The sequence below is a fragment of the Solea solea genome, chromosome 18 (assembly GCF_958295425.1).
Source record: "Solea solea chromosome 18, fSolSol10.1, whole genome shotgun sequence".
Taxonomy (NCBI): domain Eukaryota; kingdom Metazoa; phylum Chordata; class Actinopteri; order Pleuronectiformes; family Soleidae; genus Solea; species Solea solea.
Window position 1 is genome coordinate 21099433 of NC_081151.1, and position 20661 is coordinate 21120093.

Consider the following 20661-nt stretch of genomic DNA (forward strand, 5'->3'; position numbering starts at 1 on the left):
TCGGGGTTTGAAGGTCGTGATAATATCGTATTGTGACTTAAATATCATATCGTGGCTTAAGTATCGTATTGTGGCTTTGTAAAACAAAGTCGCGGCAGTTTCGTGCAGTGATGACTCCGCCCACGTTGAGTAGATACTATTTTGTAGCGGAAAACCAACCTACCATTTGAATTAGTTTTATAACTACGCAATTCAATTTCACTTCATTTTTGGAATTTTAATTTCAATTAACGAAAATGTTTCTTTCAACTTCAGTTATCACTATTTCGTTCGTTTTCGTTAACTCTAATAACCTTCACTGAGAGACACAAAGTCTCCCTTTTGCTATTGAAAGACTGTGAAAGGACGATGAATAATGTGGTGTGCTGAGTGAGTCCAACACTTCGGACGACCTTGCGCCGTGAATATGGTTTCACTCCGTGTGACGAATCACATGAAACGAGCAAAAAGCAACTCGGTTATTATGTAAAGACGACGCAGATTCTTCAGAATATTCACTAAAGCTCCAGTTTAAACACCCATGGAATATTATACATTACCTCATTATCTTGTTTGACACGTGATGTTTTACTTTGTTATAACGACAGGTTTGAACTTGTGACTGCAAGCGGCAGCAGTTTCCTGCACTGTGCGCCCATATATATACATTTAATATTCGCTCCTGTCACTTACATTTCCTGTTTACAGCTAATTATACTCGTCACGTGTATGTCACTGGGAAAATAACACAATGTACAATATTCTTTATAGCCTTTGCTGCCATTACTTGTGTGACAGGAAAACTAATTACATTTAAAAAAAAAAATACACTATGAGGAGCCGTCAAAGGAGTCTGTCTGTAGTTTTATTTTGTTGTTATTAAAGAGCTGTCTAGGACTAAATCAATCTCATTACCTTCTGGCTGTGATTGTCTGTCTGTCTAATGGATTTGGAGGAAATTCAATGTGGATGGGCCAAGGAAGAAATAGTAAATGTTGTTGATTCAGATCCAAAAATCAAGATTCTTGCAAGAACGTGTCGTGTACATGATGTTTCATCCTGCACTGTGTCCTCCTCATCCCCTCATGAGGTTTCTTCTCATCTCCCTGTGTTCCTCATTTCAATGTAAAGATTTGAGGCACCATATGACCTTCTCTCCCACTTCCTTTTGATGAAGAACTGAGCAGAGTTGACAGGAGAAAACAATGAAAGGCTTTAAAGATTCAGCCAGGCCTCCTCTCTCTCTCTCTCTTAAAGAACAGTTATTTCCAAGTGCTTATCCTAAGTCAGATTAAGCTGAAACCACTGCTCATGGTTCAACTGTGGGAAAGACTTGAGTCAATCTGATCTAAGATCTGTGGCAGGACCTGCCTTGCAGTGAGTGGAGAAGGGGGAGGGAACCAGACCCCCAAATTCCGATGTATATCCCGCCCTCACGGGGTCCCCTCAGCCAATCACGCGTCACCTTTGGCAGCAGCTCCTGCCCTCATTGCTCCACAGCAGCCCGGGTTCATCCAATCAGCGGGCTCCCTCGGTGCTTACGTCACTCGCCAGCCCAGTTCCCTCCAGCGGCAGGGAGCTTCATTTTCTGATCTGCTTTTGTGCTAAAATGGAGGCTGGCCTCTCGCCCTGAGTGGAGCGCCTTCCTGGTTGAGGTTTAGATGTTGACATGCAATAAATCTGGAGACAGGATGGTTGTGGATGCGCCGAACTCCAATGGGCCCTTTCAGCCGCTGGCTCTTATGCACTTCAGAGGTACGTAAGAACAAGACTATTCCTCCTGCATTGTCCTAGAGAATTAAGGAGAGGGAGAGCGAGAGAGAGATGGTTGTGTTGCTGTGCTCATGTTCCCCTCCACTGGATACCGCTTTGCTTAAGAGTCAACATTCAGACATATGAATAAAAACGGGCCGCCTCTTGTGTTTCGGTGCGCCGCGGTGTTTGCGTTGTGTCGTAAACGGAACCGGGTTCGGGTTGTTTTGAAGAAACGGGGAGATACGTTTTTAAAAAAAGAGAAAAAAAAAATCTGGTTTTACTAGCTAGCTACTTTAGCTGCCCATCCCCCCGCGAAGCTAGTGATGTCAAAGGAAGTGAGGTCATAGCCCAGGGAAGGGTCTTATTGTAGTTCATTTTTTTATGTGTGTTATTTTAATTACCTGCTTTTTAGTTACCGTGACAACCTTTTTAAAAGAAGAAGCCCAGGAAACGTATCGCGTTTCAGTGCTAGCTGCTCGAGCAGCGAGCTCCGTGTTGTGGTCACACACTGTTTCATTTCGGTATGAATTGGTCCAAGAAATGTAGGTTTTCATAAAGCAGGTGCATCCGAAAATCACATGTTGCCTTAGACTGTAACTAACTTAACTTAAGGTGAACCGGAATTATCTCTACACCTGCCAAAATACAAGATGCAGAGCTGTATTGCTTACTTTAGTATCTCCATAAGCTTTTAAGTATAATACTCTGATCTACCCTGTGCAAAAGAGAAAGAGATCCATTGCAGCTGCAGTGTCTAAAGTGATATGGCTTTTATACACATTCACATGTAACGTGGGGTTAAGCCGGGAATCTAACCCACAACCTTTGCATTGAAAGACAACTCGCTCCACCACTGAGCTACCATGATGACCACCGTCGGATCATAATCAGCATTTCTAACCATGATAAACTCTCAATGTACAATTTGTAACATTTAGCGAGGGTTTATTGCTAGAAATTGAACATACCATCCATTGGTATGTTTATTTACATGCTCAATGGCTTTAAAAATAAAGACAGTTTGGATTATGTGGCTATAGAGTACGTCCATTGTATGTACTCCTTGCTCTTGGGGGGGCACACCATGTTTTTACAGGAGCCCAAGTGGGAAAACCAGACAGAGCTGAGTGCTGTCTTTTTGAAGTGGAAGCTTCCAATGTAAACAAGGAAGAACATTCATTCTTGTGAGTTCTCTTTCACATCTATTTTTGGACCACATGATGTTTTCCATCAAGGTCAAGTAATAGTTGTTAGGGACTGTTGGGACTCACCTAGTCGCAGCTACTGCTTTGCAGCAGCTTCCGTTTCCCTACCTGCACCCACCTTAACTCTCATGAGAGGGACATGCTGAAGTCACGACGAATGACGTCTCAACGTATTCCTGAAGTGCTGATCTGTGTGTCTCCAACAAAGCGCTGCCGTCGGTGTTTGACCCAGCCATCATTGTCACAGCAGAGCAGTAATAATGTTTCAGGATTACAACACCAGGCTCGGCCTCTTAATATGTGGACAATGCACTCAGTCATGTTTGAAAGGCCCAGCCTGTTACCACTGTACTCAGCGGCAGCCCAGTGTTAGATGAAGCCTCAGGCAATTATTGATTACACTCTGTTAAGCCACAGAGGCAGCTGCCTGAATGAAAACCCAGTCAGATTCTCCTTCCCTCTCCGTTTCCTCTCATTCATTGTGTGCATATTATTATCATTATTATTATTATTATTATTATTATAACCACCTCCAGATCAAGTGTGCCACCAATAATCCTTTCTTGATTGACCCTAGATCCACTTGAGACATGCTGCAGTTCAGACTTAATGTATTATAACTAAAACAATGACTAAACTAGATTATATACATGTGTGCGTGGATTTCTACACAACTGGCACATCTTCCCTAAGGTACTAACTGTATATCATATTCAGTTAATTCAGAAAATGTTTGTTCTTTTCACATCTTCACATGCACTACAGAATTGCTATGTGGCCTTTTAACTCACACCGGTTTGGCACCATATCCCAACAATTTCTCCCTTTTGCCTTTTTAGTCTACCAAGACTTTCTAGTTAGTGTTTCCATTGAGCATAACTTGTATCTATAAATGCAAGGATTGCTGTCATTATTTGTCTTTGTAGTTGTTATTATGTCATTATTTCAAGATCTGTATTTATGTTTTGATGTAGAAAATAAACTGAACCACCCACACACACACACACACACACACACACACAAAATAGCAATAACCCATGAACGGAAACATACACAAAAAATAGGCACATATGGAACAGGTACTGCACTAGTGTCGATAAAGCAGATTGCCAAACGAGTTCTTCCAACAGCAGCAGCAGCCGCTGCAGACAGTTGTTCCATTGTGATTCCAGTTATTATTTCTGCTCTGAATAGGGCGTATTAAGATAAAAACTTTTTCTGTTCTTGGGTGTTTTTGTTTGTGTGCATGCATGCATGGCCTCCTCGGGCATCCGTCAGTGACATTAATAGAAGTCACATTGTGCTTAACATCAGTTTTGGGATCACAACACTGGGTCTTATCTCTTACACAACAACCTGCTGGGTGTTTTTGGAGCGTACAGAAACTTTTTGACACAGGCGGACAGACTTATGTAATAGAGAAAGGACTTGTCTGACACAGTCGGAGTGCAGGGCATTGCGTGTTCCAGTGCAGCTGATGCAAGTTAACCCCCCTCCCCTTAAAATTAATAATAACCACCTGGTGTGCCAAATATACGAACACTTGAATCATTGTTGATGTTGCCATTTATCTCTGTTGTTGATCTCAAATGCCCCATTTAGAAATGTACAATATTGCTGATTTCGACTACACCAAAACAAATAACTGTCTTGCATGACTGTCCCTACTCAAAGGTGCTGACACTTGTAGTGTTTTCCTAAAATGACAGCACATTTGGGTGTCAAGTCTTTATGGAAATGGCTGGTAATGGCAGTGCTCACACACTTAACCTCTCTCCTCTGGAATTCCCAGCCTCTCGCTGTCATCAAGATAAATTGTCCGGCTTAAAACTGATACTGCATGGATTCAAGCCAAGTATCCATTATGTTTGAGTAGGATATCTCTCCTTACGTAGAATTGGCCACTTTGCAAGAATGTCATGCACCTTCCTTTATCCTGTTCTGTTATCTTCAGTATTGTCACTTGAAATAGGGCAGTCTGTTTATTTCCTTATTGCGTGTTTTGTCCAACTAACGATGGAAGACGACAGCGTAATGGCGAGACCCGCTGACCAAACATGTATATCAAACTATACTTTGGGTTTCTGTATTTCGGCGTTCGTACATGTGTAGCGGGGATTCAGTGCTCCATTATCAGTTCCTCATATGAACCCTCTAACACATTCATAAATCATGATTTGTCTCATAATGTCATTTGCTTGTCTCACTAATTGGAAGCGTTCTGTTCAAAGGTTACCGTGCAGTCGTGGAAGACTGATGGGATTCATCGTCTTCTCCCTCAAAATGTACTGTATACTGCAAGAGCTAGTGCCTGACGGATGTATCAGTTGGATAATATGATCCTTTCACGGTCATGTCTTTATCAGCAATTTAGTTTGCTGATATACAAACTAAAATTTGACTTACAGGGCAGAAAGGGTGTGCATCTATGCTTACGTCTAACATAAGCATGTATGTGTTTGATGATAACATTGTCAACTTTTCATGTCTATAGTCACGATTAATGATTTAAGTCTCTAATATTGGCCATCGGTCGCCATACTGTACATATTTGATCTCATTTTACTCATGCTTGGTATCCGCCTCAGTGCTGGTCCATTGTTAGAGCCACACCCTTTACTGATAGGAAATAATATATAGTGTGTATGACTGCATAGAAGTTCTGTACAGTACAGTGTGATGTAAAAAGGACCTCAGTCTACCTAGTGCAGTGTGTCATACTTTCTACTGTAACCTTGGCTCACCAGCTAAAGCTTACCTTAAAGATTACTGTTGAACTTCAGAGAACACTAGTCACTAGTGGTTACAAGTGTGTCATTGCCCATGTGTGGGCAGCGTAGAGAACACCTAACTCACACAGATATTACCTCACATGGACAGACATGAAGCAAAGCTTAAACAACTCTGGCCCCAAATCGGTAGCAACCAGTTAAGAGCGTCTTAATGTGATGGGGCATCGTTATCAGAAGTAGCTGCTTCTGACTTTTTCGGTATATCATTTTTTTATATATATATATATATCAATGCCTTCATGAGAATCAAACACATTTTCATCATTCAGAGGTTGTTATTACAGTAAACTAGAAAAGATTTTAATCTGAAATTCCAATACTGTTTTTAATTAGTTAAGTCTAGTCATTAAATGGGAGTAGGGATGGGCAATATGTGCAACAAATGATCTCTTTTTATTGGGATTTTGATAATAATTATGATTGTCTTTCAGATTATATCAATAGACACAATATCCAAGGATAGCTACTCTTATTTTCTTTCAACTTTAGCATTCAATAACTGAACTACAGTTGTAGAAATATTGAATTCCAGGTAAACATTCCAATGCTGTGCTACAAGGTAAACTGCAGCATACAAGCAAAAGCAAATAATAAAAGAATTCAAAAGTTGTGGGCGGTGGGGCTGTCACGTGATCAATTAGGCCCACTATTTGGTCATGAGACACTGAATTTTGTTCACTGCTGAAGGAGTTTTAGTGCTTGTTGCAAAGACGTTTTAATACTCGATAATGTCAATTTGCTAACACGATATTATCTTAGACAATATATCTTTCCTACCCCTAAAAGGAAGTATGTGTTAGTGTGAAATGTAAGTAAAATAAAGCTTTATTTGCATCGGGAAAATAAAGTTGTCGCAACTATATAAATGTGGAGTAACAATGTGATAGTTGTGCGCCACATGAGCAGATAGTGTTTATTTTGTGTACTTTTAGTTGCACAGATTGTTAGTTTACAAACTGTTTATTTTTTTTTTTTATCTATGATATATCTGTGGCCATTCACCGTGTTCCCAAATCTTTCATCCTCCGTTCCCACACTGTGTCTTGTGTTTTCCCATCCTCACTGCTCTGTTGTTCTATTCCCTCTGGGTTCTCTTACAGTCTCATCCGTCCTCTCAACGCACTCTACTTTTCGTGATTCATTTGTCGGTCTAAATTACTTTCTTGCAGTCGCTTTATTTCTTTTTCCCTTCATGTTGCTGTTTGACAGCTGAGCTGCCCCTTCCTTTTCTCTAGTGCCCCCCCCCCCCATCTCTTTGAAGATGGCTACATTCTTAAGTATTCTCAGCTGCACCACTGTGTATCGTTGTTCTACTTATCCCCCATCACACTCCTCACTTTCCTTCTTTTTTCTTTAGATGTGGCCCCCGCTGAGCAGGAGAAGCTCTTCATCCAGAAGCTACGACAGTGCTGCGTTCTTTTCGACTTCCTGTCTGACCCACTGAGTGACCTAAAATGGAAGGAGGTGAAGCGGGCGGCGCTGAGCGAAATGGTGGAGTACATCACCCACAACAGGAATGTCATCACAGAGCCCATCTACCCAGAGGTGGTGCACATGGTCAGTGGAGATACAGGGGAATCGTTTTATTATCATTCATATTTTAAGTAGAAGATCGGTGACAAATTGATTGTATTTGTTTAGCAGGTGATGTTTGTTGTTGCTTAATCCTCTTAGGGTTTATTTTCAATGAAGTTATAACATCCAGGCTTGCTATTATTTCTTTGAGACCTTGGTTAAAGCCAAGATGAGGAGAATTAAACTAGAGCTGAAATGAAAGAATCAGTAAAATATGAGTTGATTGTGAACACTTTATTTCTTTTTTCTAAAGAAAAATGCCACATTTTCAGACTTGATGCAAATGTGAAGAAATTAACACACATATATAAAATAATAATTAAATAATTGCGCACCAGCAGCAACTTGGATGGGCATTTGAAATGGACAGGAATCAAACTTATTTGTAAACCTTTAGTGCAGTCTCATATTAACTCAGTGACCTGTTACCCAGAATGCATCAATGGCAGGCTCGTGTCTGCTCTAAGTCTATTTCTTTACTCATGTTGGACACTGTGCTTAAACACTCTCTTTCTCTCTACACTAGTATTGCTTTTGTCTTTGCAGTGCATCTGCCAAAGTCGGCTGCTTTCGTCGCCTCGTCTCCTTTTTAGATTCTTTCATGCAATTCGGCGCGCACTTTAGCGTGATGCTTTTGGAGGCGCTTGATTCCTCATGTAACATTTGCTTTTTGGATATTGCAGGTGCTGTACCTGTCGAACTTGTTGCAAAAACACTTACAAAACACCCAATTTTTTAATTTCACTCCATGTTGTTGCTCCGTGACTCGAGCTGTGCATGCGTCCCACTCGCAAACGTAGAATTGAAGTGAATAGATTGGGATTAGACTCGCAACTAACGGTTATTTTCAAAATCGAGTAATCTGACGATTATTTTCTCGATTAATTGATTAATCGTTTTGGGCCATAAAATATCAGGAAACCTTTAAAAATGTTGATCGAATGTTGTCTTGTTTTGTCCACAAACCAAAATGATGAACTTTTAATGATTTTTTTGTTATCCAGAGCAAAGAAATTAAGAAAATATTCACATTTAAGAAGCTTAAACAATCAGAAATCTTGTTTTAATTGTGAAAAAAGCTTCAAAGCGGTTCATTGTTTCAGCTCTCATTGGCATTATTATCCGATACCTAGATTTTACAGCCTAAAGGGCAAAGAGAAGAAAAGGTAAACACTGTAATTCCCCATGGTGCAAAAATGCACACCTGGATTTGGGGATTTATCGCTGCAGATCCTCTCAAACTCTGCCAGGTTGGATGCAGGCCCACTATTTTAGTTCAAGTCAGTCTGGCAGGATCACTCGAGTACATTTTATAAACCAAGCACTTTCTGCCTCATCCTGGCTGTGTGCGTGTGCTCAGGGGTCATCGCCACTGGTCATTGTAATTCGTGTTTTAATGAATGTTTTCTTGTCTGCGTTTGACGCGTCCTCGCGGCATGATGCTGCCACTGGCGTGCTTCACCGCTGTGATGTATCAGGCGGGTGATAAGTGGTGCCTGGTTTTCTCCCCCGACGTGACACGTAGAATTGAGGTTAAACGGTTATATTTCATCAGAGCGGAGAATCCTGTTTCTCACAGTCTGAGTTAAGATGCCTTCATGTGTCTGAGGGCAGAGATTTGTCCTGCTGCTCGGCTGTAAAACCCACATCGGTGTTGATAAATTGATTATTTACTGTTTTGATAATTGGTCAGTTTGAGTATTTGTTTTTTTAAATGTCATATATGAATAATTTGTGGTTTTCTTGTGTGGCATCACATTAGCAGGTCTTTGGGAGTAAAAGTTGAACTCTGACCGCCACTGCGTTTGTTTATCTTTTACCTCAGAACTTAGTGATGTTGTTTTCATCTAATGAACTTAAAGGAACAGCTTTGTCATTATTGGGTGGTCAAAACTCCCATTGCGACCCCCTGAGGATGAGCATTGACAATAGCTGATGGATGGAAGGATTGATTATTGGATACCGAGTGTAGATTGATGGGATGGATGGTCCGTTAGATATAGAGTTACAAGTTTGTGTGTTCACTTCATGTTTTTGATGCGTACACTCTTTTAAAAGACAAGTGGCTAGAAAATGTGTATTTTTGAAAGGCCTTGTGACATGAGCTGCAAGGTTTTGTGCAGAGAAATGTTTTTTTAACTACTTATCACTGTCAAATGACTCAGCTTATCTAACGATAAGCTGTAAGGGTTCCTTCACCCGATACAAGGAGGTCACATTTTTTTTCAAACGTAACAGAGGTTTTGGTTTTTCATGATAAAAAAAAAAAATGTATTGACATAAACTCAATTTAAGATCCAGTGACGACTCAAATGTGTTTCGATACAGAAGCGGCGCTGTTATCATCTTTTCCGTCTTCGTAGCTCCACAGCCAATTGCCACAACCACGTTTCCGTCTACAGTTCCCATTGGGGTGTTGATGCACCGTCATCGCCACAGCCTGGCCTGGGATAAAGTGCAGTACAGTACAGTACAGTACAGCCAGGACGGCCTATCTACCTTGTAGCTTTTTCTTTTTCGAACAAGGCTGCTGCTGTTTTAGTAGGCCACCTGCCGTGTCCCATGATCCGCCTGGTGGGAACCGCAGCCCATAGGGGAGTCAGTTGACACTGTTCGAGGCCGTTAACACAACACGTTATTGTGGGCCAAACCCTCGGAGGCCAGTTGTTGGGTTAACATTCATCTGATGGGGGAACGCTATTTCAGATGATACCTCAGATGTGGCATTACCTATAGATTCATGATGTAATGACAAATCAAGAATTGCCTGAAATCCTAAAGCTAAAAAAACGATGTGTACACTTAATCATTTAATTCACAGCCCAGGAGCTAAATAAATGACCTTCACTCCTCATATGATGTCAGCATTTTTAATTAGCCTTACATTTTCCACCAACATCTGACACTGGATTTAGTGTGCTTCAGAATATGTGGAGACTTTTTCCACCAGAGGCTGAGCTGTATGTCCTGGTTAGTGCTGCTGCTGCTGCTGCTGCTGCTGCTGCTTTAATGGACAGTGTTCTTTTCTGCGACTGCTGGTTTGACCTTCTGTCCTGATGGTTAATAATTATTCACCAGTGGGGAAATATCTGAGTGGAAGTTTTGGTCTAGTTGATTAATCTGTCCTTTTGAGTCATATCCTGTTCTGACCCGTGCAGAACCACAGTGTCTTCTTCTCGCACTTAAATAGACATTTGTTATGATTTCAAGGGTGAACTATGACTTCAGGTTATCAAAGCAAACACATGTTCATTTCCTAAACACTCATGTTGGTTCCCTCTTCTTTCAAGTTTGCAGTGAACATGTTCAGAACATTGCCTCCATCATCTAACCCCACCGGAGCAGAGTTTGATCCGGAGGAAGACGAGCCGACGCTGGAAGCGGCGTGGCCACACCTTCAGGTTATTATTTTAATCGTTTAATCGTCCGCAAAATAACAAGAGGTTTATATAAAACGTTTAGAAGAGAGGAGGCCCTGAGCATGGCTGAAGCATGCGATTAGGGATGTTAAGTTTGTGTTATTGTTCCTTTTATGTGTCGCTATTAGAGGGATTAAGAGTCAGCAGTCATCTTTCGCACAGCCGTGGCTGAAATATCTGATGTCTGAAAAGCATGTAACAGCTTGAAGACCGAGTATTGGTTTTTAAGGGCTTTTGTAAACTACTGATTTTTGCAGGAGTTCCTTCCCAACAGTCACTTATTTGTCCGTGTCTCTGTTTCCGTTGCAGCTCGTCTATGAATTTTTCCTTAGGTTTTTAGAATCGCCCGACTTTCAGCCCAACATAGCAAAGAAATACATCGACCAGAAATTTGTTATGCAGGTAAGAAAGGCAACATTTTATTCTTACAAAAGTTTTCATGGTTACTTTTCAATATGGTAACGTTTAATTCTCCGGCTCTGCAGCTCCTAGATCTATTTGACAGTGAGGATCCCCGAGAAAGAGACTTCCTCAAAACTACCCTCCACAGGATCTATGGAAAGTTCCTGGGGCTGAGAGCGTACATCAGAAAACAAATCAATAACATTTTCTATAGGTAACAGTTCTGCATGGTGGTCGACGTGTGTTCATTTCATATATCGTTTGTTGTTTAACGCTAATATGAAATCCTCTGTCTGAATCCACTTCCTGTTTGTTTTCAAAGGTTTATCTACGAGACAGAGCACCACAATGGTATAGCTGAATTACTGGAAATACTTGGAAGGTTTGTTCAAAGTAACACATTTTATTTGTGAGCTCCTTTTTAAAAACTCAAGGTCACTTTACATTTTAAGAGGAAAATAAAACGGACAATATCCAACTAGTAGATGGAGTCGTCTGTGCGGCTTTTCTGCAACTTCTCTATTATGAGGGTGACGCAATGTGTATTTGTCCCACACTGACCTCGGAGTGGCAGTCACTCATTGCAGTACCCACACTCTAATCCAGGGGGCAGTAATATCGCTTGCTAGTTTCCATTAAACATTAAACAGAAGAAGTCGTGGACTCTACACAAAACAACATGCCAACATGGTGAGTCAAGACGACACATGAGACTAGGAAAGCATTTCCCTTGGTAACGCGTTGCCATGCCGACACAGTAAAAGAAAAAACAACACTAAAGGAACTACCTGCGTTGTTTGGTGTTGCACTTAACAGATTCTCTTGGATTTTAACCGTAGATACGACACCATAGGAAACTGCTTGTTTTGTTGTTCAAATGTTGATTTATTTTTATTTTTCATTTCCATTTATTTTGCAGCATAATCAATGGATTTGCCTTACCACTCAAAGAAGAGCACAAAATTTTCCTGTTGAAGGTGTTATTGCCTCTGCACAAAGTCAAATCACTTAGTGTCTACCATCCACAGGTGAGTCGGCCATTAAGTGCACGTTTGTCAGAAAAGTCTGTTATACCCCACTGTTTATTTAATGATTTATTTATCCATGCCTTTTTAAATTGCTATGTCTGCACTCTGTGTGGTGCATACATGGGCCACACGGGGGCGCCATTTACCGAGATTTATTCCTTCTGTTTTAATCTGACATTTATTTACTCTTTTTTGATAATCGATGACTAGGTTTGAGTGTTTTTTCAATAAATAAAATGTTCTTCTTGAATGTGAATATTTTCTGGTTTCTTTGCTCCATTTGACAAAGAAATCATGAAAACTGAATAATTTTGGATTGTGGACAAAATAAGACATTCAAGAATATCATCATTTCCAGGTTAGGTCAAAATTTTGAAGTTTGTCAAACCTGGAAATAATGATGTTCTTGAATGTCTTGTTTTGTCTAAAAAGCCAAAATGAGAAGCTAAAACTATCAGAAATCTTGTTTTAATCATGAAAAAAGCTGGATTATTTGAATAGTTAATGATGAGTTTAGTAATAGATTATTAATCGACTCCACTTGCATATCTTACATATAACTCCTTTTAATGACAGGTTACATTCTTTTGTAAATGTATATTAGTATTCTTGTCCAGACCTGCTTTAAGTACCTTTAAAAAAAAAACTGGTATTGCGTGTTTTATCCAGCCGCTGCCTCAGGCGTCGTTGCTGCCCTTTCACCCTTTCTTAGTCTTCTTGTGCATGAATTCAAAAAGTTTGTTTGTGTTTGTGTTTTGCAGCTGGCTTACTGTGTGGTGCAGTTTTTGGAAAAGGACAGCACTCTAACAGAGCCGGTACGTCGGATAGAAAATGCTCTCGGATCATTGTTTTTGTTCTGTATTAAAGTTCTTTTCCCACTTCTCTTTCTTTACCTGCCTTCCAGGTGGTAATGGCTCTGCTAAAGTACTGGCCAAAGACGCACAGTCCCAAGGAAGTGATGTTTCTCAACGAGCTGGAGGAGATCCTGGACGTCATTGAGCCCTCTGAGTTTGTCAAGGTGCAGGAGCCTCTGTTCAGACAGCTGGCCAAGTGTGTGTCCAGCCCGCACTTCCAGGTAAGTGGCGCTTATTCAGATTAACACCTTGGTCACTGAAAGGCGCAGAGTAATTAGAGTAGCGCTGACACGTTGTCGTTTGTTCCCCCCGTAGGTGGCAGAGAGGGCTTTGTACTACTGGAACAACGAGTACATCATGAGTCTGATCAGCGACAACGCGGCCAAGATTCTGCCCATTATGTTTCCCGCTCTGTACCGTAACTCAAAGACCCACTGGAACAAGTGAGACTTTTGATTTTACAGCATCTCCACTCAGAATCCTCCCCCCCATATGCACCTCACACTGCACCAATCACTTTTTTCTACACCATAAATGCCATAAATTCAGTGTCAAACAAGGATAAATCCAAGCTGCTTTATGTTAAATGATATATGCATATATATATATATATACGTCCTCCTGATATATCGACAAAAATCCAACATTTTACAACATTCCTCATCATTTTAAACCTAATTAATCTGCTAATTTCATGTCACTAATCTGACTCAAATAAGCGTTATTCACAATTCTTTTGTGATAATTACAAATATATGGTATATGATGGTGTTTTTCTTAAAATGCCTCAAATGTAACTCTTAACCTTTCATGTACAATACGCGTGTATATAATTATCTGTACAGGCTCCTTTTTGCAGCTTTTCCACGACATAGTCCCGCCTCGGCTCGGCATGGCACGGCTCTACGTGGTTTGGTTTTCCATTACAATATAGTACCTCCTCAACGTGGGCGGAGTCATCGCAGCCCGGCTGCATGAAACTACTGTGATGCAGTCGTTATTCAGTGTACTGAATCATTAGAATCAGTTAATTGTCTGACAGTCGCTGAACTGAAATACGGCAGGGGTTGTGATGCAGTGCTAAATACACCAGACTCCTCTGTAAAATATTGCAATTTTAAGACATTTCCTTTGCTAAATGCTGGAGATTAACGCATGTTTTCCGGATTTTTAAGTCTTTTTTAACTGATCTACAGTACGGCGTTCTTCGGTTTGATTGTTGTGTCGGACATTGGGCTCGTGACTCGCCCAGCGAGGGCACTCTCTGACCAATCGGTGGCCGACGGTCCAACGACGCCAAGCGTAGTATCGGCTCGGCTCCTTTTGAGCCTCGTGATAGCAGGTACTAAAAAAAGTACCAGGTACTGTTGCTAATGGAAAAGCATAATAAGGCGAGGCGAGTTGTGCCGGGACCATGTAGTGGAAAAGCAGCATTTGTGACACTAGACTGTATGTGAGTAACCTAGAAAAGCATTTTTATGTGTAATATTAAAGGGTTTTTTTACATTGTGTGATAAAAGCATTGATTCCTGACTTGTGTGTGTGTGTGTGTGTGTGTGTGTGTGTGTGTGTTCACAGGACCATTCATGGCCTCATCTACAACGCTCTGAAGCTCTTCATGGAGATGAATCAGAAGCTCTTTGACGATTGCACACAGCAGTTCAGGGCTGAGAAAAACAAGTACGCAGCGACACGGGCACATGCGCCTCCTTCTGTCCGGGAGACAAATTTGCCTTTGGCATCGTCCGCTTGAATTGTCTGTGTGGAGTAAAAGCGATGACTGACGGCTGCTTTCTGGTGTTTTGTCGCACAGAGAGAAGGCGAAGTTGAAAGAACGCGAGGAGGCTTGGATTAAGATCGAGAACCTTGCAAAGTCAAATCCACAGGTGAGCCGGGTTTCCCCCCCTTTCCTACCATCTGTGTGTGTGTGTGTGTGTGTTTGTGTGTGTGTAACACCATATATAATCTCACAATAAGTGTCTTGTGTGGTTCCTTTGCCATCTTATCCCCATAAAATGTGCTTCTCTGTGGTTAATTCACAGCTCTAATATAACTCGAAATAACAATTTTGCAGATTAAAATCCTGCTGTTGATATTTCTGCCTCCTTCATGAAACCTGATTTTTTTTATAACCGTGTCATAAAATCACGTTTGTTGGACATGATTAAAGGAGTAGTTTGACATTTCGGGGGGGAAATAAGCGATTAAGTGTCTCGCTTGCTGTTTTATGAACAGTGTATCCAGGAGGAAATGGAAGGGAGGGGAAGAGGGCGGCACATTTGACCATAATGTCAAACTATCCTTTAAATTGTGCAACACAGTAAAAGAGTTGATGTGATTCCAAATAAATCAGTAAATGGTGCTTCTCTGTTGTTGCAAGTCAACCAAAGCATGACGCATTAACACGATCGATGACCACAGCATCTTGACTCACTCCTCTTTGCATGCGACTGAAATGCGTCTCTTCTCCGTCCCTTTTGTGTCGTTGTTGTTTTTCCTTTTTTGCTCCGTGTTTTGTTTTCCCTTTCTTTTCATCGTAGTTCTCTGTGTATGTTGATTCCTCTGACCTCACTAGTCCTGTAGCAATGGAGACGGATGTCCCTTTGATAGAAGATGTTCAGAGGTTAAAAAAGACAGTTGAGGAGAGCGCGACTCAGGTAAACCTGACTCTCTGTTCATCTCTTTTTCCTCCTTTTTAATAATCACTATATACTTTCACAGATGTGTGGTGTTTATTTGTTTTTATTGTTTGTTTGTTTTTACCAAAGTTGCAAAGTCTTCTAACTGAGACTGTTTGCTGTATAGTGGCTATCACAAATGTGGACACTGGAATCAAAAGTTTTCCGTTTCCTGTTTACATCCCCTTGCATGTGTAATTGTCAGTGTTATTTACTATATATTATTTCAAAAACATACACATGAGATAAATTAACGATATTAATGTATATACATTTTATTTCAGGCTGCAATGCAATGTTTATTTTCCATAATTTGATTCATTGTTTGGTGCATAAAGCCGCGTTTCCATGAGGAATAGAACCAAAATAGCCGCGACCAACCTTTCCATTTTTGGCCCGCGTTCCCTTGGGGTACCAGATTAAAATGGTACAGTTCCAGGTGGAGCTCGCCTGGCTCCACCCACGACAGACCAACGTAAACACCCCTGCAGCCAGTGTTTCATCGATCTCGTACAAAGCGTTCCAAACCAGGCCGTGCAATGATGGAAACGTGGCATAAAATGTCGACTAGTGTTTTCCAAACCTCAAAATTATACCTGTAATTGTCGTAAACACCAAGATTACTCAGTTTTAATCATTTCTTTGTTTTGTGGAGCAAAGAAACCTGAAATAGTCCCATTTAAGAAGCTGAAAAACAACCCAACTGATCTGTTATCAAAATAGTTGGAGATTAATTTAGATTTAAAAAAAACAAGTTAGTATTGTCAAAAAAAAGACCAGTATGATGGGGTTTTTTTAACAAAAGTGTAAGAATTATAAAATATTTGATCATCGATTTTCAGTTTTCAATCATTTCCTTGTTTATTTTTGTACAATTGACCATTTTCTATAGATTTTTCGTCTCAGTGTCGTCCGTATGAAGCGCCATGATCCTCGTATCAATCGTTTTTCAAAATAAAATGAAAAAGTAAACGTCCCATTTTTGATTTTTCCATCTAACGCAAGTTACGTGACCCGGAAGTTAAGAAAGATATTCACAGATTTGAACTTCCACGATCAATAACGTCCAAACGAAACATCGTCTGACCGCGTGCGAGACATATTTTTAATTATAGCAACGTAGGCAACGAGCTACAGCATCGCTTTCATCAGAAAAAGGGCAGTCTTTCCAGCGGGTAGAAACTACGTTGATCTCTACGCGTAGTCATCAGTGAGACAAGAGAGTGAAGGGACCGTCTACAAAGTGCAACACCCGTAAAAAAAGATATACGTCTTCTCCCCTTACTTCCAGTGAAAAACCATTCAAATGTTTGATTTGTTGATTTGCACACAGTTTTATGATCATCGTCCCGTGTGAAGCTCCTCCCCTGTCACAGGTTACTTGCGCCGGATGGAAAAATAAAAACAAATGTTTCGTTTGAGCACAATATAATAAAACGATTTTATTTTGAAAAACCAGTGATACGCGGATTCACCATCCCATACATTTACTGCCAGATGTTTAATTAACTCCATGTTTTGGTTGAAGTGAAACAAACTGTTACCACTGCGCTGAACTCCTCCCCCCTCCCCTCCCCTCTTCGGCTCCTCCCGACAGTTGCAGCATGACCAGCGGAAAGAGCGACCCATGATGCGACGCAAGTCTGAGCTGCCTCAGGATATCTACACCACAAAAGCCTTGGAGTCCCACCGCAAAGCTGAAGACATGTTGACCGCCCACGACGGACTCTAGGTGCCGCCCTCTGCCAGCTCTTGGTTCAACAACTGCCCCCGTTTTACCCTCCTCCCCCGACGGCCATGGACATCCTCTTGGTTACACTGGTGACCCATGCTGGGCTCTTATCCTTCATCGTCCGTTTACCCAGAATCCTTGGTTCTCCTTCATTCCTGCCCCTCCCCCCCCCACACACACAGTGCAGAAGCTCTGTATTTACCTCCCTCAGATTTCTGCTTTCTCAGGTTTTTTTTTTGTTGTTGTTGTAGGAGAGTTGTGTGTGTGCGTGTGTGCGTGTGTGCGTGTGCGCGTGTGTGCGTGTGTGTGTCATTTAGCCCTCGCCTCATTGTCACTTCCTCTCACTTGGTTCCTGAAATCCCGTCTTTCACAAAAACGTGACGTTTGTGCTGTCTGACACACTGTGTAAGGATCATGTGATGGTCTCTCTCTCCCTCTCTCTGCTTAGGTTTTCTTTTTCTGTCAAAGGGAACAAATACGGAGCTTTTCTTGCCATCTGTTGTTTTTATTTATTTTTCTTTCTTTTTCTTTTCGTTGCTTAATTTAATGGACGTCTCACCAGTGCCAAGACTGTTGTGTTCTCTTGTTTGTTTCCGTGACTATGACGAGGACATTTGACCTTCAGTTTCCGGGTCACTGGATGTTGTTTTTGTTGTCATTTAGCACACTTAAGACCAAACTGAGGCCTGTCCTTAGCCTTGCAATGTCTACAAGAAAAGATGGCAGTCAAAGGGGAAGTTGTCCTGTGGACATCTGACACTTTCCATTTTTTATTATTATTATTATTTTGTGCCATATGTCGCTCTTTTTTTATATATAGATAGATAGATATATATATCTATATATATATATATGCTTGCTTCCTTAATGGTCATCAGCTAATGTTTGAGAACCAGACCATAGTGATTCCTGGACGGTTCAAACAACGGTACTTGGAGGAAGAAGCCGGAATGAAAGGTGTGTTTATGAATTTCCGCGTCGCAGTAGCATCGGTTTGAGTCGCCCCCCCCCCCCCTGCTCATCATGTTTGATTTGGGGTTGTAAAGTACGACGGGAGCTGAAAAAACTGAAAAGAAGAGGAATGAAGGAGTACTTAAATGTTTTTGTTTGGAAGAAAGAACCGCACAGACTTTGGAGGAAAACGGCGGGTCAATTTTAGACTTAAATCTCGTTATATTACGAACTTCATCCTCGATAGATTCTCCTTTGTCGTTGACCTGATGCTCCGTCGTATGAGATCAAGATTTTTTTTTAAACATTTGGTAGAAACTCCGATTCTGACGTAAGATAATTAATACAGAAAGGAATTTAGCCGAAAAGTGAGCGCTTCCTTTAATGTAAAGGCGTGGCATGTTTGTGTTGCTACTATTCCTAAATTCAGTCGTGTGTGTGTGTGGGGGGCGGGGTTTATGTATCTGATAATTCCTGAGTGAGTGAGTGAAGAAGTCGTATCTTCCAGTCAGTACCATTGTTTAAACTGAGGGGGGGTCTGCTAGATTTCTTCATATTTGACGTGTTGTATTCCCCCCTTGTCTCGTTTCTGGAGGTTTGTAGCGTGGATGTCCGATTTCCGATTTTTCCGTTTGTTTTTTTTTTTGTCCCCCACCCCGGGCCATTCAGATCCCCCCCTCCCCCCCCAATGCTGAAACAGACTGGTATCGGACGGCCACAAAAATGCCAGATGCTGAAAAATAAACTGACATTGTGACTTGGCTTGTTAACTGTATTAATACTGTATTTGCTTGAATGCAAAAAGTTGTAAATTAAAACTTACCATGTTAAACATGTACCTTTTACCCCCTGGAGGAATGCCATTCACCAAACGGATTTCTGTTGTTGAGGTCGTCCTGCTCGCTGGGGAGAGATGTTTTATGGATTGTTATGAGTTTGTGAGGGGGGGGGGGCGGGGGGGCGGGGGGGCGGGGCCGTGTTAAGAGGTTTTTATTTCAGTGCTGGAAAACGAGTCATCGACGCTAAACGGAGGGAAAAAAAACAAAAAAAAAAGATGATTTTAAAATGATTTGGTGGCTTGTCGCGCTCTCTCTCTCTCTGCAGGATCTTTGCAGATCTTTTAATTTTAACAAGTTATTTTCCAAAATATGACTTTAAAAGTGTCCTTTTGTATGTGACCTGTACTATATGATTCATTTAATATTGTATATATGATTTACCTTGTTTCATGTAGTGTCATATATATATATATATATATATATATATATATATATATACATATATATATATATATATCTAGATTAATTTTGTACAAATTGTCCCTCTGTACAGAATAAAAAAACATCAATAGCAAGCTAAAAGGAGTCAATCTGGCACATACCGTCTTTCTTCTCCTGTTCTGACTGTGACTTTAGAATTTAAAGGAAAATGTTATTTTTCTTATTCAAATCTGCAAAGTTTCCTCCATCTTCAAAAAAAAAAAGAAAGAAAGCAAAAAGACGAATGTTCAAGCCCATTGTGTGCTCCTATCACTGTCTTTAGTGGTGTTACGACTATGTAGAATGAATAAACAAGATTATTTGAATATATATTTAACCATGCATCCATTTTGGCTTTAATTAACTGGAAGAGCACAAGGTCAAAGGTCGTTCAATGTGACCAAAAAAAATAAAGATGCCGGTGTTTTCTAGCGTTGGGAACGGGAGACTACATGTTTTCTTTCTCTAAAAGAAGTCCACTAAATGCATTAAAACCTCATTTGACAATAATACAGCCATAAATCCAGGCTTTGCCGCTTCTAATTATTTTTCACATATGTAGTCATTAATAGTGAATAATGACAAAAGGATACATTTATTTTTTTCAAATAATTTTAGGTTGTTTGCTTTGTTTTCCTGTCATTTAATGCGACTTTCACCTCAACACAAGGATTCATAATGAAGGTCGATGTGGCAGTGATCACTTTTGACCACAAGAGGGCGTTAGGGATAGTTTGGAGCAGCAGTGTCCATCAAGAGCATCGAGCATCAGCTGTGAAATGATTCAAACAGACACAGGACGGTGTCTTTTCTGTGTAACTGACACAGAAACACGATGTACAACGCAGTCAAATACTGCAAAACCTTTGTGTTTTGTGTACAATTTCTACTGCACACAGTAGGAATACCTTTAACTGTTAAATACATATTTAACTGTATTATACAGAATATGTATACACTGTACAAAACAGCACAGCACGTTTTGTGTCTTTAAACAAATTGGTTGTGGTTCACTGACACGGAACAGTCGCC

At 40.8% G+C, this 20661-nt stretch overlaps 1 protein-coding gene across 2 annotated transcripts; it reads left to right on the plus strand.

The window, feature by feature from the left end:
- Positions 1-1554: 1554 nt before the first annotated feature.
- On the plus strand, positions 1555-19966 carry LOC131444504 (serine/threonine-protein phosphatase 2A 56 kDa regulatory subunit gamma isoform). Of its 2 annotated transcripts, XM_058614867.1 has the most exons (14): positions 1555-1734; positions 7089-7288; positions 10597-10707; positions 11035-11127; positions 11211-11341; positions 11450-11509; positions 12047-12155; positions 12917-12970; positions 13060-13230; positions 13325-13452; positions 14588-14689; positions 14823-14895; positions 15550-15666; positions 17285-19966. In XM_058614867.1, exons 1-14 carry the CDS (start codon positions 1641-1643, stop codon positions 17417-17419), a joined length of 1578 nt encoding a protein of 525 aa, XP_058470850.1. In that variant the 5' UTR covers positions 1555-1640; the 3' UTR covers positions 17420-19966. The 2 variants fall into 2 exon arrangements, with proteins under 2 accessions (XP_058470850.1, XP_058470852.1); XM_058614869.1 differs by lacking the exon at positions 15550-15666 and having other exon boundaries at positions 1556-1734.
- Positions 19967-20661: the final 695 nt, after the last annotated feature.

Bases quoted from the DNA above. Each gene is read 5' to 3' on its own strand.
- LOC131444504 (XM_058614867.1), top strand. From the start codon at position 1,641: ATGTTGACATGCAATAAATCTGGAGACAGGATGGTTGTGGATGCGCCG. The intron at 11,510-12,046 runs GTTTGTTCAAAG...TTTATTTTGCAG, and splicing joins TTACTGGAAATACTTGGAAG to CATAATCAATGGATTTGCCT. The intron at 12,971-13,059 runs GTACGTCGGATA...CCTGCCTTCCAG, and splicing joins ACAGCACTCTAACAGAGCCG to GTGGTAATGGCTCTGCTAAA.